The sequence below is a fragment of the Callionymus lyra genome, chromosome 11, assembly GCF_982586985.1.
Source record: "Callionymus lyra chromosome 11, fCalLyr1.hap1.1, whole genome shotgun sequence".
Taxonomy (NCBI): domain Eukaryota; kingdom Metazoa; phylum Chordata; class Actinopteri; order Syngnathiformes; family Callionymidae; genus Callionymus; species Callionymus lyra.
The window spans coordinates 19,409,620-19,436,825 of NC_141828.1; the positions used below are offsets into that span (position 1 = coordinate 19,409,620).

General features: G+C 44.6%; 1 protein-coding gene across 9 annotated transcripts in view; it reads right to left on the reverse strand.

The window, feature by feature from the left end:
• The window catches only part of LOC148069547 (transcription factor COE3), a 79,892-nt gene that overhangs the window by 47,854 nt on the left and 4,832 nt on the right, over nt 1-27,206 (reverse strand). For all 9 annotated transcript variants that reach the window (XM_087802213.1, XM_087802219.1, XM_087802212.1 and 6 more), the window contains exon 6: nt 25,907-25,975. In XM_087802213.1, coding sequence (XP_087658339.1) covers nt 25,907-25,975 — 69 coding nt within the window. The remainder of the gene's footprint in view (nt 1-25,906; nt 25,976-27,206) is intronic.

Here is a 27,206-nt window from a genome sequence, read left to right on the forward strand (position 1 = left end):
GCGGCTCACCCCTCAGCTACCAGGCGAAGACGAGAGCGAGCTCAGCTGGTGCCCGCCGCCACTCACTTATTCTACTCCGCTGCACATTAAAGGAGCCCTCGAGTGGAGCCAAGCAACGCCAACCTGACAACAACGCTCGCACCTCCTCCTCCTCCTCCTCCCGACTCTTCCAACAGTCCCTCTTAGCACTTCCACGGATTCACCTTGGACCTAACGATGCTTGTGACAGCTGATGAACTTCCACATTCTCCCGGGCTACTCTCGCTGCGCTTCGGGATTTCCCAGTAATCCGCCCTTTTTTTTGTTTTTTTAAAACGTGTTCGGCGCTTCTTTTTTTGAATATATATATATCTATGGAGCGCATGGTCTCATGACGAGCTGCGGAAAGTGCACTTTCAAGACTACAATGTAGTTCTGGTGGAATCAATAAAGGACACAAGAACCAACCTCTGGACAAAACTCATGGGAGGCGTTAGCTTTTAGGATCTATCCGCCGCTACTTGAATCCACTTTTTACACATCATAGATGCCGCGGAATATCATGTGATCATTTTCAAACACACCAGGTGCCCCTCTTTTTACCTGTATCAACCTGCAAATAAGGTTTCCAATAACCGATGCATTTGTTATTTCGATCCCGATCGAGGCGACATATGACGGTGCGAACTTTTGGAGGCGTGCCGAGGACCGCGACTCCTGATTTCGAAGACACCTGTGCGGGGATCTTTGAAGGAGAGGAAGTGTCACAAATGGAAGCGAGCGGAGGAGATGCAGGGGATGGAAGGAGAGGGATGGAATGAAGGGTCTTTTGAAGGCCCAGTGTGCGAGCGAGAGAACAGAAGTGTGCCTAGCCCCAGGCAGCCCACGGCTCAGGCCCATTAGCTAGACTGACCTTGCCCGCGCCTTTGTCTTTGTGCTCTCCTCCCGCTGCTTCCCCTTCTCAAGCATTCCCTTTTTGTTGTCTCCGAGCGAGATTGGGAAAGGGGCCATATCTTTTCGAGCTTCGAACCAACCCCCCCCCCCCCCCTTGTACCCCACCCGAACACACACACCTTGGCTTCAGTGTGGCCCAGCCCAGAGGGGTTCAGCACAGTCGCAAACCCACCCCCCTTCGCCCGGTGGCCACCTCTGCCACGACGAGAACTTGGCTGGAGCGGTCGCTGCCACGAAAGACCCCCCCCCCACACCCCCACCCCCAAGAGAAAATGCAACATATCAGGGGGTGCAAATGACGGAGGCTATAGGCCTCGCAGACATGCACCCACTCTGGGCAGCCTGCCTCTTTATTGCCTGCCTCTCATTTGAGAGGATGTAGCCTCGCTGCCAAGTTTTGACACCGCCACATATGGCCTCCTCCATCAATCGGACTAATCAAGCATCAAGGGGAGGCAGGACCGGCTTAATTGCCAGCCAGATATAGCTGCTCTCACTTGACGTGCAACTGAAATAGAAGCAGGTCTGAGGTGGCGTGACAGAAGATAAATGACTACAGCCATTGTTCTAATAATTATATCAAAATACACTCCTTTAGCCTCCGAGGGGGGAAGCGGCAATGCGCCCGTGTTTCCGCAACAACTATTGCAAATATTGCTTTAATGTAGCATCATCTGCTCATTAAAAAAAATGGGATTATGTTCACATTTGTAATGTTTGTTACCTTAGGATAGAGTACAGTAAGTTGTCGGGGAGTTTTTTTTTTTTTTTTCCCATGCATGGCTGCGGTGTTTCGGCTCCTCCAGAGTCCTTGAGGCATTCTGTCTGCCTTTGCCTGCCTCTCTCAACTTCCTGTTTCCCTACACCCCCCACTGGGGTAGCAGCCACGGAATAACTTAGCACATGGAATGAGGAGGCGAGATCAACGGCGGCGATCCATTCATCTTGAGTTTCTCCTGTCACTCTCCCCTTTCCGTTTGTAAACACTGAGGGTCTGTGGTCAGAATGGCCTTTTGTCCACCGTGTTTTTCCTGAGTCCCTCTCTTATTCACTTCAAAGGTAACAAGTGACAGATGTCTGTCTTCTCTGTGGTTTTTTAAAGCGCCGCGGCACCACGATAGCATCTGGGCTGAATGTCAAACTGTGAATCTTCCCTCAAAATGTACTGTGGCTATGCCAATCTCATTGTTATTAATGTCAGGGACGTTGCCTACAGAAGTATTTAAGATACCCCCCGTGGTTCCCAACAGGGAGCACTTAGGGAGGCTGTGGGTGGAGGGGGGGGGATGAGATGATGGACAACAATTATTAGACAAAATATTAATATAAGGGAATTACAAGGACAGGCTGAATGAATAGCTCAATTAAAATCTGATTTCCTAGTGGGGCCGTCATTGCTCAAAGAAGACCATTTGGATGATGGAGGAAAACAAAATGAAACACGATGTTGAGCAAAAGATGATAAAAGCTTTTTTCCGTCGTCGACGACTCGTCGGAACCCAAAAACGTGTCAAAGGTGGAAGTGTTTTCGGCTTGTAATCACAGCACGAGACTGTGTTTATTTAACTTTCTCATCTCCGTCGCTTGCCTGCGCCTTTCGTATTTACATGTTTAATTGAGAAGTGTGCTGCCGGTTTCTTCTGCCCATCTGCCAAGTCCCTTCCTCTTATCAGCCTCATTCTTCAAACTGACAGCTCTCCCTTTTCTGCATATCTCTCTCCCACTCCCGTGCCACGAGCGCTCCGACTTCCTCTCTCTATCTCTTCCTCTCTCCGAAAAAAGTCTGTCAAGGCTGGATATGAGTTATGACAAGGCGTTTTTTTTTTCTTCTTCAAATCAAACCAATAAGTAGACACATACGCTGGCAGCCACACAAGGAAGTTCCCTGGATTGAAGGTGTCTTGAAACAGTGTTGTGTTCCGTGGTCCAGCCTGTCCTTTTTTTTTTTATACCCTACGTCTAAATCACCACCTGTCAGACGCAACATGTGTGTCATTGTATCCCCATCAGCGTGTTTCATTGTACACACTACCACCTCTGAAGAGCTGCCTCTTATCAGTCGAGTGTCAGAAGCCCCCCCCCACCACCACCGCCGCCATCCCCCTGCCCCTCTCCACTGCCTTCCTAAATGCTTTTCTATTAAGAGCAGTGTTGTGTCCCCTCTGATAGCGGCCGCTCCTCCACTTCATCATCCATAATCCCAATAGGCATCAATGGACTCCTTAGCCTCGTCATCCACACCAAAGGCTTTTTTGTCGTGAATGAAAACAAGCCAAATGAAGAATTTTTTCGCGGCGACTGTGGGAAATGGTCTAATGGGCCGAAACACTTACGTTATGAATAGCCCACTCGAAGCAAGTCAATCTTTTGTGAGCTTCCCCAACGCTTTGTTGGCCCATTCCCCCACAATAATTCCATTTTATCGTCCTCCTATTCGCAAGCACTGTTTTTGACGTACGTCTTCATATCGAAGGGGGGTCAAGACGGGAGTACCTAACAAGGGTCTCGGAGGTAGATTCTATGTAGATAGCATCGGTAATTTCAATGGGATAGTGCCTTGAGCCAATTAAAAACTCGTCTTCTATTTGCAAAAAGCCAAGCCTTAATCCAGGGTGTCTTATTTAAATCCTAGTAGAATGGCCTGGATGTTGAAGAAGATCCTACGTAATGGAATCAAGACCACAACGATATACAAAGTAGCACAGAAAAAGTGAGTGACCAGGGTATTCCATTAACTTTTAAAGTGTAGTGTATATTCCAAGATTTATGGAAGATTCTTGACGGAGTGGTCAGTCTTCATCCACACATTACCTCCCTGGCTTCCCTAGAAATGCATATGCAGTGGTGGAGGTTGTCAATTTGACCCAGAGGGCAACACAAGGAGTACCACAAACACATTTGTTTTCAGATCACCTTGACCAATAGGAAACGCATGGGTTGACAATATATCTTTAATAAGTCAATTTGTTTTTATGTCCTTGCGCTGCCTTGTGACATAAGAGATTTGTCTATGAAGAAAAAAAACAAAAGAAGTACTCGTGGTGGAAGAAAAGCAACAGCCCTTCAACAGGTGCATCAATTGTAGACTTCCAAGAAACGTCGAAAGTGCGCTTTTCTGGTGAACTAAGGAAAACAGCCATAATGAGCCGCTCACTAATTGGCTCTTGTCATTCGGCACATGTTGTCGCTGTTGTGTCTCGCTCTCATCACGTCCCGAGGAAAAACAAACAGCGGTCGCCATGACAACTCCGCCCGTAGGAAGAAGAAACGGAAGGGCTACATGTGTTCCTCCGTGTGTTTTCAAAGTGTCTCTAAGAGGAGATCCTGATGGCATGTAAATGAACTGAAGGACTCCTTCAAGTCATCTGATAGTTAGATGTTAGCCGTGAACCCAAGAGGATTTCTCTGGCGTCAGTAAGTCAAAAGGTATGTAAAAAAACAGTGTGGACGCTTTTGTTGCCATTAAATATGAAGCGAACAGTACGAGAAAAAGAATTTGTCTGTGAATGATGTTCTTTTCCAGCTGGCTTCATGGTATGACAAAGAAAAATACCAGCGATTTCCCAGAGGTGGACGAGAGAGCTCTGGAAATCAAGGAATCGGAGCCATATGAGCAAACATGCGAGGAGAAATATTCGCCACTCTACATTAGAACAAGTGCGTAGGCTTAACTTTCACCAGCTCAAAAAAAAGTCTAAAATGATGTTTCCGCCCTTCCCAGCGTGCAGGGGTCCCGCTGGGAGCCTCAATGTGATCAGCAGCATCCCCACCACGTCTCCTCATTATTGAGTAAATAGGTTTGGGCATGTCCTCAGTAAACAAAGCCAAGACTGACAGTTAAGGGAGTGAGGGGAGTCGGAGGCAGCCTCGTTCCCAATTAGAGTCGCCTCAGGCAAAACTTTAAAGAGGAGATCAATCCTACAGATCTCTAAACTGATCCTGTCACAGGCTGGGGATATTTAAACCGCGGTGCAGAGCCGGAGCGATGCAGGGCAGTTCTCAGTACAGTTTGACTGTGTGTGCTAATGACTTGGGGGTAGACTCTCTCACCAGGACACACACCCCACAGCGAGGAGGCTGTGATTGACGGGTGAAATCGGACCTCAGCTGCAGTTCTGGGCACAGTGGGGGCCAGATGGGCGGGGAAATAGTGATTTGCGTTTTTTAGTATGCAGCTCCCGAACTTACGGATATTCCCTAATTGTCTGCCTCGCTTACCTATGAGGCCGTTTCCCCATCACGGATGCAGAGTACATTTCAAATTAAACCTGGATGTTTTGATTTTTTTTTTTTTCTTTTTTCGACTCCCTCACCTTACACCTTTGAAGCAGACTTATTAAAATGTGGCATGTGGCTCATCCCTGTCCGTCCACCCCAGGTGAAAAGTTACTCCCGGCTAATGTTGCGGCGGAAATAAAAAGGGATTAACATGAGGCGAGTGAAGCTAGAGTGGCACCTGAGTTTAATCGCCGCCGACAACTTGTGACATTCCTGCTAAAGCAGCAGATATTGCATCTTTGACTACAAGTGCCGGCACACTCCTGCACCCGGGCGCACACGGGTAATGTGTAATGAGCTAGCGGGCGCGCTGCAACTGCAGAGGAACTGAACATTTAAATGAGCGAATGATGCATTATGTATATCACCAGGGTTCCTGTGCAGGAATTAATCATGATCATAAAAAGCCCGAGACGAAACAATATACTCAGTCCATAGCTAAATTGCCATGATCTGAGGCAAAACAAATTCATTTTTCATGCCATTAAAGATAAAGAAAATCTTAAAAGGTTTGGTTTTGCTTGCCTGCCTCTCTTATTGAGAGTCATTCACTTTCAACTTTATTTGCGGATTATTGCAAATCCCTGGTACAAATCATATCATGGAATCATGTAGCTGGGACATTGGATGTGTTCTGCTAATGCTCAAGGAAGATCCCCTGAGGGAGCCATTGAGTGGAGGGAAAACGAAGGAGAGAAAGTGAGGGAAGAGGTGGAGAGCAAGTCATAGGATGTTGAAGGGAGGGAAGGCGGGAAAAGAAAGACAGAGAGGAGGGGAGGGCGGCGGCAGTCAAGCTGCACTTTATCCTGACAGATCTCCTTTACACACTAATTTCCTTGTTAAAGAAGAGAAAATGGCACTCAATCCAGAGAAATCCTTTTTCCTCCAGCAGCCGGCCTGTCAGCCGAGGGATGAGCGGATACGAGCAGAGCTTTCCTCCTCGGGCTAGCTCCCCCTGACACCCGGCAGCTAGGCTACAGCTCACAATGGAGCTCAGCGTCTTCAGCCATAATTAATACGCCTGCATCGGAATATAATGAAGCACACCGAGATGCACGAGCCGAGGAATCAAACCCCGGATTGATTTTCTCATCAACGTCACCCCACCATCGCCAACGCCGAGCCAATCCTGTACCATCAACGACAGTAAAAAAGCCAACTATTTATCATCAAATTAATAATCCGGGAACGTGGAGTGGGCAGGATTTGGGGAAAAAGGAAGTGAGGAAAAAGATAAGCCGCTCTTATTTTAAAGTCGGGGTTTTAACTGTTCAGTCGGGATGTTCTCATCTTCCAAGATTACTATTCGCGCGGTGTGTGTCAAGACTACTTCTCAGAAATCTCGGTAACAATTCAGATACGATCGATAAGGAGTGACAGTTTATTCTAAGGCTTAGCACGGGGCCAAGAAAAGAACGGGTGAAGCATCAAGTTCAGAGGAATGAATTTGTTTTGTATTTGATTTTTCCATTAAATTTATCACCACTTTAACGCTCCCTCCTCCTTCTTTTTTTTTTTCACTCGCCTTCTCACTTGCACCCTCTCCTCTTTCCCTCTCCCTCCATCTCACCTCCGCTCTGTCACTCACGTCAACAACGAGGCTTGTAAAGGGGGCTGTCAATTTCTCATCTGTGATTTCCATGTCTTCACTTTTTCATCCATTTTTGATTGCTTCACACTCCGTACCTGCCATGTTTTGAGTGCTCGTCGATGACCTTGTGAGACGACTGGGAAAATTATAAAATAAGTTCTTTTCCTTGGCGGAGTGCCGCTGCCCTCGATAGCACCTCATCATATCTGCCGCGGACGGAGAATAGTTGAGAAACATTTTCCTACAAAACTGTGTAGTGCTGCTGTGGCCCCCCGAAAATCATATGGTGAATCTATTACCACTTTGTCAAGAGAAACCACTTGAGGTTTCCCACAGTGTAGCAGCAGGAAAAGTGGGAAATGCTTACCCTGGAACTACTGTCCGATTTTCTCTTGTTAGAGTGTTTTCAAAATCATATCCCCCACTTTTTTTCTTTTTTTTCCTGATTTAAGGGTCATTGAGGAAAGCCAATCAGAGGGACAGGCCAGTCAGAAAGTCAGCAGCGTGAAGAGGACAGGAACCAGCTGATGAAATTCATCCATACTTCTCACTTATGATGACATGATTGATTTTCCCTCAGAGTGCTCAAATGCAGGATTGTCTTCCTACCCCCATCTCCTCGTCCATCCCACCTCAATCTGCCCACCCACCCGCCAAGCCAACAGCTAATGGATAAAGCCTCTGTCTGTCTCGGGGCCTGGCGGAGAGTTGACGAGTGGAAGAACAACTGCAACGAATGAAGGGTGAAATCTGAGAGTGCAATTTTCCGTCTGTCAATCTCCCTTCAAGAGAACAAGTTGACCACCAATCGGCGGAGTCGATTCGGAGCTGTCGGCGGACGGCATGCGTTCTGAGTGACAGCGTCATGTCACTACATTAACACGACGATGAAAGACATGAAGGAGTATTTTTCTGAAGGGTCTCGCCCGTTTATTCCATTTCGGGGCTGTGATTTTGCGGGGTTTCTGCCTTAACAAATGGACAAACTGACAGGTTAATGCATAACATATCACTCTATAATTCATAGTTGTGAATTCAAGGAGACTCCTATCATGCGCTAGGTGCGCCAAAATACAACCAATTAAACTATATTTAATTATTTAGGGTAGAAAGTAAGGGAGAAACATGCCTTAAAAAACTCTTGCTTGCAGTCAATTATGATAAAACTTTAATGAGCCTGGATAGAGAGCCATAAAAACTGATAGCCCCTCCGTCATGAATTATATATCCATATCGATTTTGTTTCTTAGCAATAAGAATTGCAGGTAATCGTATGTTACCACATGTAAAGTGCACTTCCCCGGCGAGGATAAATATTAACTATCAAATATATATGAGGTGTGTGTGCATTTATGACCAAGGCTCATGTAGAAAATGAAGAGCAGAGATGTCGAGCCGAGGGCCATTTGGGAATGGATGAAAGGTGCCATATCTGACAGTAAGAGAGACCCTTAGCGGCGCCGGCTTGATGTGTTACCTAGTTAGCGTCACAGAGAGAGGAATAAATAGTTCTTTATTATTTGTGGTCGCCATCATGTCTCTCCTAATAGACAGGCTATACTGAGTTTAAACCGCATTATCCTCGGCGCGACCATCGCAATTACTCTTGAGAGCCGGCCCTGATGTGTGGATAAGGCAGGTCGTCTATGTCTTAATGAACACAAACAATGTGAAATGGAAGGAAGGAGCAGTGGGGGGAAAGATAATGGCAGGGGAAAGCTTGTTTTAATAGAGACAGCGCTAAGTTGTTTGCTATGATCTATGCCGAGCCGGACAATGCCGAAAAAAAAAACACCCCCCCCCCTGCACCAACGTTAGTTTGTGGAGATCTTTTTCCATGATCCTATTACCCAATCAATCCGCGAGCCCTTTTGTCCCGGCCAACGACGGGCACGTTATCCTTTCTTGGTGGATCTTCCGCTGTCGTCACACTGGGGGGGGCCTGTCTTGTCGGACAGTGGTCGGGGTCAAAGGGCACCAAACTGGATCACCGTGACATCCAGAGAGAGAGAGAACGATATCCCCGGCACAAATGGCTCAGTGGTGGGTTAATTGATAAACTGCCGCTCCACTTCATTAGTCAGACAGACCGGGCTTAACGAACGAACACAGAGAGAGTGTCAGTATAAATATGTTAATCATGACGGCCATGGGGCTGCCTCCCCTCCACCTCCCCCGTCCACGGAATCGCACTTCAAACTACGTACTCTTGTATCGACCGGGGCTATTTATCACCGACAATGGGAGAAAGAAAAAAAAAAACAGGAGACAGACAGACAAACAAGAGTGGTCCTTGGTGTTATTGAATATAAATTTATAATAACCATGTAAAAAATGCATCATTTGGCCTTTTCACAAAAGGCGGTTGTAATATAGCGCTAGGTGAGCACTGTACTTGACGTACACACTGGAGGTGAGGGTGTCAGGGGAGAGCTCGCTGGAGCGAGAGGAGGTTTTATTGTTGCCCAGCCCTTCCGCTTAAGTGCACATGGCTGGGAGGAAGCCGGGACCTCCAGCTCTGACCTCTGCGCATGTATATTTAATAGGCCATCAGTTGGCCGGGGCAGCGCTCTGATCAGGATTCAGAGAGGGGCTTTGAACACCCCTGTGTATTCCTGAGCGTGCAGCCTCAAGCTGCTCTCCCCAGCTGTGTCAATCCGACAGCACTGTTACAGGCACCCAGACAAGGCGCTGGGCACTCCACTGCTACTGCCTAATGACTATAGAAAAAAAAGCAAAAAAAAAAAAAAAAGCAAAACAAACACAAAAACAATAACATTTGGCGCATGGAGCTCTGCTACCATCTAATGAGTGGTTTTAAAAAGTGAAATATTACACCAGCTGATGCGCACTTGTGGAGTGTTTTGGAGATGTGTTTGGATTTCATCAGCTATACTTACACCATGTTCCCTTTAATAATAACAAAAAAGGCAATCTCACAGTGACTGCACTACACACACCAGTAACGATCGCAAGGAACTCCACGGCAAACAGAGAAGTGCCACTTGTGTGTCTTCTCTTTCTAACAAGGTATCACTACACTTTGGAATCAAATCGCCGCCGCCGTGTGTGTGTCGGTGTGTGCGTGCGAGCGTGTGGATGTCACAGTGCGCGCACGTTCGGCGTGTGTGTGTGTGTGTGTGTGAGGGCAGCTTAACGAGGGTGGTTCATTTGACAGGCAATTAGTTTGCGGAGCTGCTATTGACAGCCCCTGTGCTTGTGTTTGTTCAACAGCTCTGGGTGAGTTCCACGCTCCCTGGGCTACGTGACAAAGCACCTCCGACAGGGAGCTCCTGATCTCCACCGAGGCTCGGAGGCTTGCACTGTGAAGGGGGGGTAGGTGGTAGGTGGGTGGGTGGGTTCGTGGTGGGGGGGGGGGTTCAATGTGACAGCCAAGTAGAGAGAAGAGAGGAGGCGGAGAGATACAAAACCCACAAGGGTCTATTAGGGGGTTGTTGCAAGTTAATGTAGCTACAACACACTTTTTTTTTGTGTGTGTCGTATTTTGAAAGGCCTGAGCAATGATGTTGTCATTTGTTGTTTGATTGCCGGGATAGCAGAGGGTAATCTTAGGAGACACGCTGGCTCTCACACTACATGCACACACATAAAAATGCAGAAGGAGAGAAGCCACGGATGGTGGGGGGGGGGAATGCTAGAGGGAGATGGCGGAGAGGAAAAATATAACAAGATCCAAACACTCTTTTATCCTCGAAAATCCCATATTCTAATGCAAAGGGCCCATCCCTCTTTTAGTTGCAACCGTTTCGTTTGTAGAGCCAAGCACCAATCAATATCATTATTTTCACAGGGAATCGAAGCGCCTTCACTGAGTTAATGGGGGATTGAGGTGGTAAACGTTTACCCTCTCACTGTCAGCAGAGCAGTGGTCCATAGTGGGGCCCAGATGACAGCGCTGGCCCTGCTGTGGACACACTGTGTGGAGATGTCCTGTGGGTAGACAGGCTGCATGGACTGTCAACCGCCTGCCATGCCCTAGATGGCCTTACATATCAGCCGCTCGAGTTAGAGCAGCAGCATGGCTGCCGACCGGCGCCGGAGCTGACAGAAACAAACTGGTCATTTCTTCCCTCGCCTCGGAAAAATATGCTGGACCTCATGTGGGGAACAACATTTTAAAATGTCGCCCGCAAATATGTGCATGGTTTCGTTGTATACTTTACATAGTTAGCTTAGCATTAGTAGCTACTAGTCATAGCAACAATATCAGGAACATTTCACTGGTGGTCCAATTTAGGAGCTCTCAAAATGAAAAGTTTATTGGAAATGTATTTAAAAACTTTGTATTGAAGTGTTGTTGTTTTGCAAAAATAATCAGCACCTAGCATACTTGTGAAAACAATCCTTTTTTTTACCCTTTTTATAAAATGTGTCACTAAAACTATGCTCATGTCACTATACTTGATTTGATTTTTTGTATATATACAAATATAATCGTATAAAGTTTCTTATACAAAAAAAAGTTATTTCTGCCTGTCTTTTGTTTCCAAAACATTTGCCAACGCCTCCTACGATTTTTGATATAATGAGCTAAAACATAAAATACTGTTAGGATTGAGTTTTGTTATGGTTATGTTTTATCACTTAATTCAAGTAAAAAAAAAAGAAGTAAACATGCTTGCTAGCTTAGCTAGTTGATAACGGTGTTAGTCATGGTCATTCTGAGCTGAAATTTCCTAACCCGCAACATAGATATGGTTTTAGATCTTGTAAATATCAGAATTGAGTATAGACATATTGAGTTATTAGAGTGGGACCAACTACAAATCAACAACAACCGATATAATATCTGGTGTCGTTGCCACTGCACAACACATATTCTTATATATCATTTGTATTTGTATTATCTATTTATATTGGTGCAAGCTATGGATCAGCTGCTTTGTCAGATGTTTGAAGAAATGAAAGCCAAATCTGCAGCTGGCAACAGCAAAGCAAAAATTCTCTGCTATAGCAGCATATGCTAAATAGCTCTTCAAGCGCACAGATGCATTGCTGTAAAATACTTCTCCTGTCTGCGTATCTGCATCTCCCAGATGGGTCCCAAGCTGTGCCAAACTGCATCTCATCAACTGCTATGAACTATGGCATCACATGACCACGGCAGATATGTGGAGTCCTATTCTGTCGTGCCTTGGCACCGTGTGGCTGAACCATGAATCACCAGGAAGGCCATACTTCGTCAATGTGCTCACGCACCTTCCCCACTCAAAGTATTGAAATCTCCGCTCAACAAACAAGAGACCAGATTGAGACCTTGTCCCATTTCTCTCGCTCAGTTTGGGGGAAACTAATCAGGAGAGTTGGTTTCGCACAAGGGTGTGACAGAGCACTGAGAGATTTCATGGGACGTTGCCTCATGATTCATTGAGTTATTGGTTTCCGCCCTGTTTTAATCGCTGGCAGGCCTGGGCCCAAAAAAATCTCTGAGGATTCCAGAGAGCTCTTTTTCTCCACCATTCAGCAGAATGGAATTTGGTCTGCGAGTGCCTCACGTCATTCAAGGCGTCCTTCACAGTTTCAGGGGCCCTAATTCAAACCACATGTTCGGCCGACGTCCGGTTACGGACCTCTGCATAAAAGTTCCCATTGGCTGCTTCGCGATGGGAAATCGGGTGTCTTGATGGAAAAAAGATAACAAACACATCTAAGTAGGAGTCACAACATGGCCAAAGCACACATACATCCCGCGAGCACAAATACACACACATGGACGTACACAAATATGCAAACGCATACACAAACACAGACCCTCGGTGAAACATGCACCCACAGGCCTGTGACATGATGGAAGAATGAGCAGCAGGCTCAGAAATATTGCTCCTATTCTTCATTGACAAGCATATATATATTTTTCGCTGTTCCCAACTGACTCTGCGGCGCTGAACTCCATTTATGAATTATCTGACATATTTCCTGCTATTTTTCTGACAGCAGTACTCAGAGGAAATTTCAAGGCACCTTTCTCCTGACAAGTAGAAATATCAATATTTGAATAAATTGCAGATTTGGATCTCCTTACATGGATGCTCTCCAGCTAGAGTGAATGAGTGTGTGTGTTTGTGTGTGAGTGAAGGGAATGGGAAGGGGTTTGTTTCATTCTGTTACCACGGTCTTATCCCCCTGAGCCCGCAGGCAGAAATCTGTATGCAGCATTTCATTAGGAGAGAGCTCAACTGAGTGACATGTGAAGCACACCTCGCCGTCGACCTGATGAAGTTTACTTCTCTCAAACGACAAAAAGCCACTTTGTAGACTAGCCTTTTTTTTTTTCCGCGGAAGAAGAGAGGGGGCGACGGCACCTATAAAAGAATCATGAACGTTGCTTCACGGAATGACAGGCCGATCTGTACACAAATATTTTTTTTTCTTCCCTCTTCTGTCTGTGGCTTGATAGAAGTGACACCGCCTCAGAATGTGATCACCTAAATTCTAAATCGCGTCGACAACAGCTGACAAGTAGCGAAAAAAGGAACGCGGAAAACATATTGCTCTGAAGTGGCGTCTGCTGTGTGGAGAGGCAATTCACCCAGTGAACTAAATAATTTACAAACAAATACACTATTGTCCTACAGCCAAGATAAATATGGCGTCTCCGTTGTAGACACTCAGCGGTGTCTTCTTAAAGCTCCCGGTGTTACGTATGAGAGACTCCTGCCTATCTGTCTCACTCTGTTTAGCTGCAGTAGCTGCCATGCTGTCTGCATGTCTGCTGCTCCCTCTGATGGATCACTCTCCTGCCCACCCCTACAACCCACCCCTGCACTCCACACCCCCCCATCATCATTTCAAGGGGGTGGGGGGGGAGCCTGAGAAACGGCTCGGCCATGTGAGGTTACTCAGGTACCACGAGGGGGCCGCGACCTCCTGACCCGGGGAGCCCCGACCCCGTCGACCCCGAACGTCATACTTTCCCCGCACAACAAAAACAAATCCAGGCGAGTGAAATAAAGGAAGCTCTGATATCAGGCGAGCTGCTTTGACAATCATCTATCCACATGACCTGTGATTCACCGACAGTGTCGGCTTGACACTAACAACTGAGAGGTTGTCCATCTCTCGCCTCGCCTGCCCTTATCTCGCCTGCTCTCCATCTCTCTTCTCACTCCGTCGTGTGTGCACAACTTAATAAGCAAGCACCGGGTAGATTCCCATTATGGAAACCCTGGAAAATAGCCCGGACATTTCCCCCCCCCTCCATATCTGGGATCTCCATCTGGAGAAGGCACTCTTGCTCTCACTGCCCCCCTTGTCCAATCTCTGTGTGTGTTCTGGTGAGTCTACACCGCCTAGATGGCTTTCACTCTCCACTGGCTCCAATGAGATTGGCCCACCAGGTTGACTCTATTCGAATTGACAAGCCATTTCAATAACGTAACAAAACAGAACAGAGTTGCCACGTTGAATAAAACATTCCCAAAAAGGAGCCCAGGGGGCAAGATGGAGCTCTTGAATTATCCAAATCTGTACCATTTTAGAACACTTTAGCGAAAACATGAAAACATCATTTAGACTAAGCATTAAATAATCATTTGTGACTTTTGTTCTATGATTATTTCATCCCGAAAAAAAACCCAGAAAAGTGTCGTTAGTCTCAGGTCTGTCACTCTGACATCAGCGCCTCCAAACTTAAGTATGTGGTTAACAGAGCAATAAAGATTACACTGAGGTCAGCAAGTCACTAATCCCGGGCGTTATGAGCAAAAACAAAGCCGTACAGCTGTAAGCCGTGCACCTCATCACATCTGAGCTACACGTGCATACGGTTCCGAACATAATATGGTGTGACTTAAACCATACAATGAGAAGAGAAAATAAATACGCTAAGAGCGGCAGGGGTGGACGAGGCCAGGCCGCTGCGGACCTATGTCATCACTCCCTCCGGTCTGGGGCTGCGCTCCCCACCCCAGCGAAAGGTTTAATGATTACGAAGGCTCAGCTTCCCTCTAAGAAAGCAAACCGGAGCTGCAGTCCAAACAAGGCCGAGCCAGCAGCGAGAGAAACACCGCCACACCAGGCAGCTCGAGTTTACCGTCGCCTCCGACCCGGCTGGCCCCCGGGCTTGCATTAGTCCCCCAGCTCAGCCTCTCTAGGACAAACAAACATCCACTTACACAGTCAGGGACGAGCAGTTGAGGCGGGCGAGGGCTGGAGCCACCAGCGCCGCGTAGAGGGGGAACCTGACCCAATTGGATTTGCTTTATCACCCCACATAATGACTCCCAGACTGGCCTGTTCCTCTGGTAGAAAATAAAAAGATTACTAAAAAACCTGCTGGCCTGCCATTCTGAGTTTGGCCCAAAAAGGGCAGCTCCCCCCAAAAACAGATGGGGAGGCATCTCAAAAATGTTCTCCGCCTCTGGGGACATGTGGTTTTCCCCATCATTATATAACTGTAAACTCCTGGATGTCAGAGATTGGGGATAATAACTTTCAGATGTTGGCAGCCCGAGCCAAGACCGAGACCTGCTGGATGGGAACAGTTATTTGGCAGAGAGGAGGAAGTCCGAGAGATTAGGACTAAGATGTGACAGGGAGAAAAGTGGATCTGGGGCTGAAACTGAATGGGTCGTGTTAGTGTGTTCAACATTATATCAGGCTCTAATGATGACCGTGTGGGACTCAAGGGGGCGGCGGGGCGGGGGGGTTGGGGGGGCCCACTTGGTTGCACGTGCGGGTCAGGGGGTGGAGACGAAGACACAAATTAATATCAAGCCGTGTCGTGGTGTTAACGTTCTCAAATCACAGTCAACGGCTTTCGGTTCGTCACTTTAGCGTCGCGTTTCAATGTTTGGATTTGATTTGACAGCTTTAGTGTTCCCCATTGCGGCGCAGATGTGCCACTAATTCACACCCGGACACACCTCCTTCAATAAATGAGTCCTTATAGAAGTGTCGTCCCCCGTTAAAACCATTTTTTATTGGTTTGTCTCACATGGCGGGAGAGAGTCATTGTTCAACGTCGCAGCACCGGGGAATGGTCAAGGTTTGTTCACTTACCAGACCCAGACCCACTCCGACAAAATGAAACATGTCATCACATTTTTACACATTCCAGGTGGCCCCTTGTGCGGTGGAGGGGAGCGAAGAGAGGCGAGCACAAATCCTGCCTTCCCTCCTTTTTAATTTTTCTTCCTACTGCTTTAAAGTATCGATTGCAGTGCTGAACAAGCAGAGGAGTGTTTTTTATTGTAAATCTATACCGATCGATCGGCAGCCCGGGTGTTGAATATGGATCAATATCACACCAGGCTGTGGAAGAGATCTGATTTCAATTGGCAAGAGAAGCCCGCAGCAGGTTTCCATCAAGCGGTAATTCAAGACATGGGAACATAAGTCAGATGGATTGATATAGACTAGCCAGGACCTTTCTTGCCACTGAACCAGCACAAGGAAATTTCTGTCATATATCATTAACGCAGTTGGGGCAGGCAGTAAAAAACGGAGAAAAGAGGGGTGGGGGGTGAATACCTCACTGACCCTAAATGAGTTGCGATGGTCAAACGTTGAATAAATACTCCATTATTAGCATCACATTCGCGAGGAAAAAAATCTCCGAAGCTAGATCTCCCCCCCCAAGCACGTCGTACTGCGGTCATGTTCCGTGAAACTTCTGGTGCTGATTATGCAGGGGGGTCATCCCGAGAATCAAACCGTAAGCTGTTATCAATTTACTGAACAAATGTCCCGGAGAAAACTAGTGAATGGTGAAATATTTTCTCTACACTTATCATACTGTCCGTCTTTATTACACAGTACACAATTGTTGGACGTGAAAGAACGCAGATGCCGAAATAAATAGCGAGTACGGATCGTCATCTCGAGCGTTAAGTCAGTTTTTTCTTTTGTGATCCTGAACAGAGAAGCAGTGTTCCAAGTGGCAGCACTGTAAAACAATAAAAAAAAACACGGCTATAGTTAGAAATAACTTGTCACGTTTAATAAATGACACTGGTTCAGGGTTCTTTTCCCTGGGACCTTTTCCTTCGGATACATCCAAGGCACCCCTGGGGCCACCGGAGCAGCCAGCGGACCAGCTCGTTTCCCCGAGGTAACTGATGACCCTATCCCCTGAATTCCACCCCCGTTTTTTTTTTTTTGTCCCGTGACCTCACACCGGCGGAAGCAGGACCATGTCCGATGAAATCTTCAGACTGCTTCCCATCCTAATCTTGCTGGTGTCACACTACAAATTGCTACATTCAGTAAAATGGAAATAGATTGAGGTGGAAGTGAAAGGTGGAACTGACAGAAGTAAGAGGGGGAGGAAGGGGGGGAGGAGGGAGGAGGGTCCGCATCGACAACCAGTCCCCTAAGAAAACACTCGGAGGGGGGAGAAAGAACGACCAGGGAGATCCCAACAAGGAATCACATCTCAGCGCACATATTGATCTGATTTACAAAACCTCGGCTCTAATGTGAAACAAATGGCGTGGGCGTGAACTGGTACTTAACCATAAAACCCCAGCATTACCCCGTCTCCGATGAAATACCACATATATCCCTCACCAGAGCCTAATGTGCTGTTTTACGGCCAAATACGACTGAGGTTGACCCAACAGTTTGTTTGACAATTAGAGGGAAACTAATAAGGACTGGGTGGGGGGTGAGAACATGGAGGGAAAGGAAAAAAGGGGGTTCATGGGGAGGAAATACAAATCGTCGTTCATGCTGGCTTTTTGGATAAACCTTTTGGTTTATGTTGAGTAAACCTCGGTAAAGTGTGGCCCGGGGGCCACATGTAGCCCTTTGACTGCATTAATGTGGCCATCATGAGATCATGTACAAACTATTTAATTTATTTACATTAGTCATTACTAGTCTCTAAGTATGAATGTTGTGTTTTTGTTGGAGGACTTTTGTATTACCTGTGAGTATTTATTTACCCTCAAAGAATAATATTTAGAAAAAGCGCTTGTATAGAAGATGAAAAAAGTTAAATAAACTATATTACATTAAAACATATTTACCTTGATTTTATCTCCTGCTTTTGTACTTTTCGCTTCCTTTTTTTTTTGCTAGATTAAGAAGAGACACTGTTTAAAATGTTGCCTAACAAGATAATTAATAGCCCACAACTGAACTGCCATTTATTCTGTGATATTTTCATAGAATATCTTGTAACTTAAGAAAAAAATTTGCTGGATAGAACACATACGTACAAGTGATTTTTGCGTAGACTTTCCATCTCAAACTTAGTTTTAGTTAAGCTAAACTAATGTGTTTTTTAGCCAAAACAGGGTCAACAACAAATAATAAATCAACTTAGAGGTTGAATTATTTGCTACTTGTTTTTAATCTAGGCACATACAGCATTGTTTTCATTTTGGTTTTGGCGACTAAATTGGTCAAAAATGTTGAATATACACTGGTGTTTGCTACTTGATCTTGTATACAACATATTGTATTGTATTGTGTTGTATTTGCGAAGAGAGCTACCATGTGAGTGACAACATCTGTCAGACCGGCGAGGAAATCTGTTTTGCCGCATGAGTGACGGCAGACAAATGGTAAAGAAGTGTATCCGTGGCGCTGCCAATGCCATCCGAAGTTGGAATTGCAAATGGGGAAAGAAAGTTGGAAAAAATGAAAGCAATTATGAAAGTGAAAGAGCCATTTGAGGAATCTTAACATGTCGGACAAAACTCTTGTGTCATTAGCGCGTTCCGAAAAGCAAACAACATCCAGAATACAGCCACAAAGTTTAATTATAAAAGAGCGCTGCTAAATATTTGAGATAGAGTGGCATGTTTTATTTACTGGGGATTTAATTTCAATAATGTACGATTTTCACCATGGCAACTTATCACAGCTGCGCGCTGGGGGAAAAAGCGATGCGTCTTTATAGATTGTTGTCTTTCATAATATCAAAATAAATCACTTACGCCGCTCCGCTGAAGGTTCAAATCGCATTAGCGCCGCGCTACAGCGAGTCAGCGATTGCGAACAGAGACGGTGAAATTAACAACGTAGAAAAAAAACACACCGACTTGGGTTACGAGTTTTTGCGATGTTTGTGTTGTGTGTGTGTGTGTGTGTGTGTGCGACGCTGTTGCTTTTGGCCCCCGGTCGTCCATCCCATCAGACCGGGGCCTTGGCCTTGTTTCTGTCAGCAGTGAACCAGGGGAGAGAAGAACAAGAGAAAGGGAAAAGGACGAGAAGGAAAGAGAGGAAGAGAAGTGGGTGGAGAAGGAGGGGGGGAGGGGGTTGTCTCCATGGACAGATGGACTGCTCTTTCTCAACACATGTGGAACCATGTTTCGTCTTTCACTGCCGTCAAGCCGGAGCCATATCCGTCGCTCTGTTGGCCCGAGCCAGTCTCTCACACTGCACACCTCTCTCTTTAGCACAACACACACATGCATGCCATGAGTGTGCACTCGCACAAAACGCCGGCGCACAAACATCTCCTTCTTTTCCTGCACACATGTTAAAGTCATCACCCCTGCTCAGCGCTAGTAAAACACAACACCCCCGGCTTCTCTGCTGTTGTCAAGTCTTGCCATTAGCTGATGCCACTGGGGAATCCTACCCCAGTGAGGTGGGTCTCCCATGGGAGCACCCCGGCACCACGTTACGTTCAGCCGCCACTCATGTGAACCCAAACATGTGAGCATAATTCGGAAAAAAAGAAAAAAAAAATCCTTTATAACGTGCGTCTTTGTACACGTCTTGACATTTACAAACTGCGATAAAACTGACATGAGGGAGGAGGAAATAGAAAAAAAAAAGAGGGCGAGAATAATTTGAGGTAATGTTTTGCTTTAGCGAACGGTATTACCCAATCCTGGATGTTGGGAGCGTTTTGGGAAGGAGGTTCTGCTGGCTCCGAGGCTGCAACCGAGGGTCTGGGTTTCATTTTTCGTCAAGTGCAAGCCAAAGGAGGGCTGCCAAGTACAGCTTTCGCTCTCAACACTTCCTGCTCTTCCTACTCTGGCCCGGGAGGAGACAGGCTTCACTCAAACGGCACGTCAACCCAGACGGCGCTGGCCAATTTAACCTCCCATTTTTCAATGAATTAAACAGAACCATAAAAAAAAAAAACCGGGCTGAGATGGATATACTGCGAGGTCTGTGTGCAGGTGCTCGAGTGTTAATATAAAAAAAAAAAGAGAACATTTCCTGCAGACGTTAACAGCTCGAAAATGACCGAAAAAAAACATCACATTTCATAGCCATGAAGTCAAACATTCAGAGCACCTGCAGCAATCAAGTCTATCACGACAACAGTGACCCTTTCAATTTTATGATTTTCATTATGGCGGGAAGCGAAGTACAATACTAGATTAACACTACCTAGCGAGTGCCATCTTAATTGCCCCGGTGCAGATGCAGTGAAAAAAAAATGTCATTAAGTACTTCATAAACAGACTTCTCCGCTCAGGTTATCAAGACAGCCGCTCCGCGAAAACACACCCTCCCATCCAATGCTGATGTGCAATTAAAATGGTTTCAGAAATCCTCTTTGACAGTCCAGGGCTTAGCCAAAAATGTAAATGACATTAAAGGAGACAATGAATTTAATTTTGTTTAATGTCCCCTTTCGCTGATTCTCATTTACATCACATTTCCACATAAAGGGCTGACCTTATAAATACTGGCATTTGTTCAGCTTTCGGAGGTAATCACGGTTTTGCAAAAACCAGATGGGAGCAGGCAAATTTCCGATTTGTTTCTTAGAAGGCCGAGGGAACCACATGTGAGACTTTTTTTTTTTTCTTTCTTTCTTTTTTTTTTTAATCGGAGGCTGCGCTCTTTTGTTTCTGGTAAACAACTTGACAACAAGTCAAGTGCACTCTGGGAAATGACCTCGTAGGTGTTCCACAAATTAACGATAACGCAAAGTCATTTAGAAAATACAGACTCGCTAATGAGCGACATAACGGAGAGCTAAGCAAAATTTACATTAGGCCAAAATTTAATTGCATTAACAAACAAACAGGTGCGGTGAGGCCTTTATAAATGAGCTAAATGAATAAAAGCCTCCCACAGCACAATCATGTGTGCTGACCAAAAAACAGACAAGAGGAGAAAATAAGGGGAAAAACAAGTCAATGCCATGAATAATTCAGTGGCTGGGCTGCACTCCAGAGGTCCCTGCTCTTTGACCTTTGTGACAGGAAGTGAAAGGGAGTGCCGTAGCGGCTGGAATAAATGGAGCTGACATGTTTAGATCTGGTCCAGAAACAGGTCTCTGAATGGCGGCGTAAATTGACACATGTGTGGCATCAACATAGGGTGGATTCTTAAAATTCATGCACATTAATGAGCGGTGGAAGGAAAAAGAAAAAAGGTTGCATCCTCTATGGGGGCATGACCTTTCAACCCTCGCATCTAGAGAAAAAAAAGAGTCGTTTTCTTTTCCCTCTTTTCAACATGTGCCGCCCTTATTACAAAATCCATGCGCGAGCCTGAACGATGTATCTAATCTTTCACACCCGAGAGTCAATAGGCAAGAGAGTGAAGACAGATATCAGCGCGGCGGAGTCATCGCAAATTGAGTTATGTTTGGCGATACACTTTGTACACTGTAAATGGGGGAAGCAGCTAATCAGATATTGGGAAGCTCATCACTATAATTCTAAAAGACTCAAATTACCCACTGAATAAACCTACACCCCCACTTACTTTAAGGCACCATTAACTTATAAATGTGACATCTGCAGCACGGCTGGATTTATAAGGGGAACGAATGATTACACTTTGCAGTGCATACCAAGTGCTGCGGTCATAGCGACGGCGCTTTAATTAATCACCTGCTAAAACTGCTGTTTCTTTTATTCAGAGAGCTCATTTTTCCACGTCTTTAATTTGTTCCTTGATGTGACTTTGCGGAGGGGAGAACCCCGGATGTTGGTTTATACCTTCAGGTGAAGCACCTGAGTGTGTTGAAGTGCGGGTGGACGACTTGTGTCCCTTTTTGTTAGTTTTACGTCAACTATATCAAACTTTTTATGTACCTAAATCTTCTCGAACACACTCTTCTCTCTTCTTTGAATTACTACGTCAAATATTTATCTACAACAATTTATAATTTGCTACAGTTTAAAGATGGGATTCACCATTTTTTTTTACATTTAAGACATGAAAACGTGACTACAGAATGTTAGCGTAGCATCTGCTCAAACAGACCTAAGCTAACGTACTGGTTTACTTTCTAATTTAAAAACTTGAATAGTTATTTTAATAAAAGGCATGGCGTCGCAGTCGACCATAGAACAAACTTTGAGGATGGAAATTGAGTTGAGAAAACAGCGAATTAAGTGCGGTATCATAACTAAAATCTAGTGAAATGCTAGCATACATGTGGATGATTGACATGCACATCATAAAAACAAAGAACTTCACGTCTAGTCTAGTCTCGTGCTGTGTTTGAGTTAGCTTTGGTTTTACATCAAGAAGTGACACTTTTAAGTATAACATAACATAAAGCATCTATTTCTTCAACTAGTTTAACACAACAATGACAACTTCTTCACGGACCAACAAGAAAAACTATTTTAGTGTTTATGAATTAGCATCGACATTTATTAGCTTCATTTCATGTGACGTTTTTCTCAATAGAAAATGTATGTATTTTTGTATTCTCTGGTTAAATTACGTAGTCTGTCGTCTTAAACTAAACCTTTAATAACAACACTTCTGAAGAACAAGGAGAATAAATAACCGCACGCCCGTCATCTTGAAATTTGCAACAAAAATAGGACTTTTTCTTCATCCAAAATAAAAAACTGAATAATGCAGAGGCATCAAGTGTAAGTCCTGAAATATTTAAAGAGCAAGCAGTGCTGAAACTATGTGGCAGCTGTTGGGCCTATATCTAACGGTCTTTTTTTATAAACAGAATCCTTCCTCTTCAGTTGAAATCTGTATCAAAACTCTGAGAGGAAAAAATAGGGTAAACAGATGTCTGGCTTGACCGCAGGAAAATAGGACACATTTGGAATGATAAGTTTCCCAAACTCGGTTGGCTATGCCAGATTCATGGGAACGCCAGTTAATGTCTCGCTAGATGCCAGCTAGCTGTGTGCGCTATCCCTTCCTACCATCTGGGAAAATCTTACACCGCCATCAATGATTCAGTCCAAATCTGTTTCTTAAGGTTTTGTCGGCCACTGTTTCTCTAGCGCGATCTGGTTCTCATCGAGGGGGTGGTAGGGGGATGAGACATCGGCGATCAAAAAACCCCTTTCCCCTGGCTTCATGTCACTCAACTATGCTCCGCTCAATTGGAAATAATCAGGTTCTGCCAGCAGCACAGGTGCTGAAGGAGAGAGTGACACGCGGCCGTGAAACATAAGTTTAAATAAAAGTGCAGGTAATTGACTGGCTCGTATATTTTCAGCGCGAACCCCCCGGTCACGTTTCCCTCCACTTCTCCCTGAACCTCTCCTGTCCTCGGCGAGTCACTGGGAAACCTGTGTGGGTCTGTTAGGGTGAGCTGACAGGCTCATAGTTACGACATGGAGACAATGGGAGGGTCTAATGAGGAACATATGCTTTTGTGTTTCAACAGAGCCGCTCATTGTGCGGGGAAAGGGATACTCTACTCCCATTCAGCCTCGTCACAATGAAAATCCGAGCCCTCCCTGAGCCGGTTGAGCTTACAATATCCATCCGCTCCCTTTTTTTTTCTTCTTTCCCATCCCCTTTTTTTTTTACTTTAAATCTCTGTGCGTTCATTTTCTTATTGTGCTTATGTTACAGGTTTTTTTTGTTCCACAGATTGAGGAGACAAAAGTTAAAAACTCAAAGAGCGACACAAAAGCAAACATCAGAGCAAAAAAAAAAAAGGAGGAAACCAGGCACAGTAGCATGTCTCAAGTTTAGAAGTTCGTGTTCTGCAGCTCCGACAAATGAGTCGACTCCACGCCAAGTCTTCCTTTTTTCAAAACCAAAAACTGTCACCAAAGTATAATTTCAACAAGCGGCGACCGCTCACTTACACTCACTCGGAGAATATTGAGTTTAGCCGTGTTCTCACTGAACTTTCCTTGTACCCTTGATACGCTAAATCTCAAATAATAACTTGGATTAAAGAAAAATACTGCGAAACACTCCTGAACTCAATGTATTTTATTTAACTTTTTACAACAATAAAATATATATTTAATGACATCCAAAAATGTATCCTTTTTTAAGACATAATGTTATTATTAAAAGTTATTAAAACAGTAATCCAGCTGATTATAAATGCATTATTATTAACTGGGTTTTCATTTATTACATTTTTCAAGATGTGTATTTTACCCTTGACAGTTGTTGTTTTTTATGTCTCTCTTTTAGCTAATATAATTTTATTTTGTTAAGTCAATAAGTTTCCATGTTTGAGGAAAGAAGTCGGAGCAACAAAAACTTCACCAAAAGTGCTTCCAACTCACATTAAAGTTGTTACGTGTTGAACAAATTTTGCGGCTGTTATTTGTTACATTCAAAAGCTTCTGCTTGAGGTTTTTTTTTTTTTTTTCTCCTGTCTGCACGTTTGGGCCGCTGCCTGCATCTGACTGCATGTGTGTGTTTGTGTGGCTTTGGGTTCAGACAGCAGTAGCTCTGGTAATCCATCCCGGCTCCCAGGGCAGCCGGCTCCTACTTCCTGATGCATGAGAAGCGGCTGGAGTGGAGTGGCAGCAACAACTGCTCAGCCCTATTTGATTACTAATAAGAGAGTTGTCCCCTCTGTCAGATACCAGGCATTCTCCGCTAAGCAAACAGTGATTCCGGCTAGTCAAACATTAGCATTGCTGCCTCTCCCTGCTACGTGGTGAGAGTTACATTGAGAACGATGCTTAAACTACACACACGGACACACACACGCACGCACACGGGTGTGTGTGTGTGTGAGAAAAAAAGTATCAATGCTTTAAAAGAGGAGCCTCTTCTCTTAGGATATGAACCTAAAAAAAACACTCTTTAGCGGCGGGAAAACCTCAAATATCTTCAAGAGCAAAACAACTAAAAACACTGTTTTAAATCACCATAAAAAGCAAATGTGTTTTACTATATATCTTGTGACAAATAAGCTCAATTTAATGGTGTTATTTTTAAGTGGCCAAAGAGATCGTATTGACTTCTCAATATACTTTTTTAACGCACAGTAAAAGCTATAAAAACTCAGCACTTCTTAAACATCCAAAAAAAAAAGAGACTTTTTGAACATCTCATGCTGCGTTTACTGAACTTTATCAATGAAATGATCATTCATAATATTAGTAATAGTAGACGTAAGTGCTTACTTTATTCTAAACAGTAAAGCGTTAAAAGATCAATTGTCAGTCATCAATAAACAACAAAAGAATCTTTGAATCTTTAATCTTTAATCATTTAAATTTGAAAAACTACAAGTTGTTGTTTATATTAAGCTAGACTATTCTCTTTAAATTCGATTTGAGATCAAAACTAGCTTGAACGCTGAACTCCAAGGCTGCACTCCGAGGACCAGGCGTCGTCCAAAAAAACTCTACTCGTCTCCCAAAAGCATTTTTTCTTTCTGCCCGAGTTCTATTCCTGGACCAACTCCAAGGACACAGAAGAAAAAAAAAAAGTGTTGTACGAACTACTAACCTTTCTGTTTGTCATACTTCTTTATGATTCATAATACTCTCTCCTATTTACCCAACTGTTATTGTTTCACGCCGTGACCCGACTTCACCTCACACACACACACCTGACGATAGCACATATTTCGCCTGAGCGACTTGACGATAAAGATCCCTTTAGATGTCCGGCTCGAGTCGGGTTAGGCCCCGGCTGTGATGTTTCCTCTAATACCAAAAAGCACCTGAACATATTGAACCGAGAGTAGCCGGAGCTAATTAGCTGTTTTTCTGACTGTGATCCTCAGGTGATTGAACCATCTGTGATTGACAAACAAACCGCTATCCAGGTGGTGACCCCCCCCCTTCCCTGCCTCCCCCTAGTGCACTTGTACCTGGGAAAGACGCCCCTGAGCCACTCACACGGAATCGCCCACAGACCCCGGTGAGTGCCGTCTGGGAGGGCAGAACTCATTTGTACAGCATCCCTCAGTAGCACGAGCTCACTTTATTCACAAAGCGGCGGAAGTGAAAAAAAAAAAAAGCTTACCTGTCGATGATCACAGGGTCTGACGGAGTCTCGTTCCTGTTTCCACAGCTTTTCTTGTCGCAGCATCGGCTGCAGACACACACAGAGACAGACAGTGTATGAGCTAAATAAATAAAGATAAATAAATACATTATTGATGGAGAGAAGTGCTTCTGATACGAGCGGAGGGGAAGGAGAAATAGCCGCGAGATTACCTTCACACAATCTATCCATTCCATTGATGCTGATGGCTGATAAGAACGGGCGAAAACAACATGTTGTGTTGTTTGGCTTAGTGTTGGCGGGCAAAGGGGGGGGGGGGGGGTGGTGGTTGGTGGTGGTGGTGGGGATTGGGCCAGGAGGCAGGGGAGTCACTTTTCACAGCTTCAGCTTTTGTTTACCTCTAATTGCCAAGCTGCTATTTCTGAGGGAGATGCAAGGTGCCACCCTCAACCAATATTTCTGCGGGGCATTTATCAATTATGGCCTCAAAAGCACTAATCTATCTTCCACCACATGTTTTCAAGCGTCTCCTCCTCGAAGCCTTCAGCGAGAGCTGATTTTTCACCTCTTTGATTGGGAGTTGAATCAGGGAAAAAAAAAAAAAAAATGTGCTAAGAAAATATATAAACAAATACATCATCACCGCGGCTTCCATTTGAAATGAAAACACATAAACACACGCGGGTGAGATTGATTTGTGCCATATGGCGCGGAGGAAAAGGCAAAGATTTGTGGGAAAGCTACTGCCAGTCAACCACGAGCTATTTAAAGATGATGTGTGTTTTTATGACTGAACCTGCTGACCAGAAATTTCTATCATTTTGTGATCATTGCAGGAACCTGCTGCATCACTTTGATCGACACGAGGTTGTGGGATAGTTGCTGTTTATTTGAAGGCAGTGGAGCAGTTTAAACGTTACATTTATTATTATATATAAATGTATAGTTGGTTATTTAATGATAAATCTCTCTGATGTAAACTCACTTTTTGACACAAACACTTTACAGCTTATATTTGTCAGTCATTTTACACATCTATCATTGTTTTTGATAAAAGTTTAGCTTAAATACTTGCTTATATTTATAATAACTTATGAATTATATACATATAAATGTATGGTATCAGAGTAATATATATCATTCACTCAACTTTTAATATCATGATTTCAGTATATTTACAATCATGTCTTTTTTATCTCCACATTTCTAAATCCATATATATATAATTTTAGAATAAGGATAACACAAGAAAAGGATTTGTCTCGAATAAAAGGGAAGGTTTTTGTTGTCGTGAAACTGTCAAATGATTTGTCAGCGA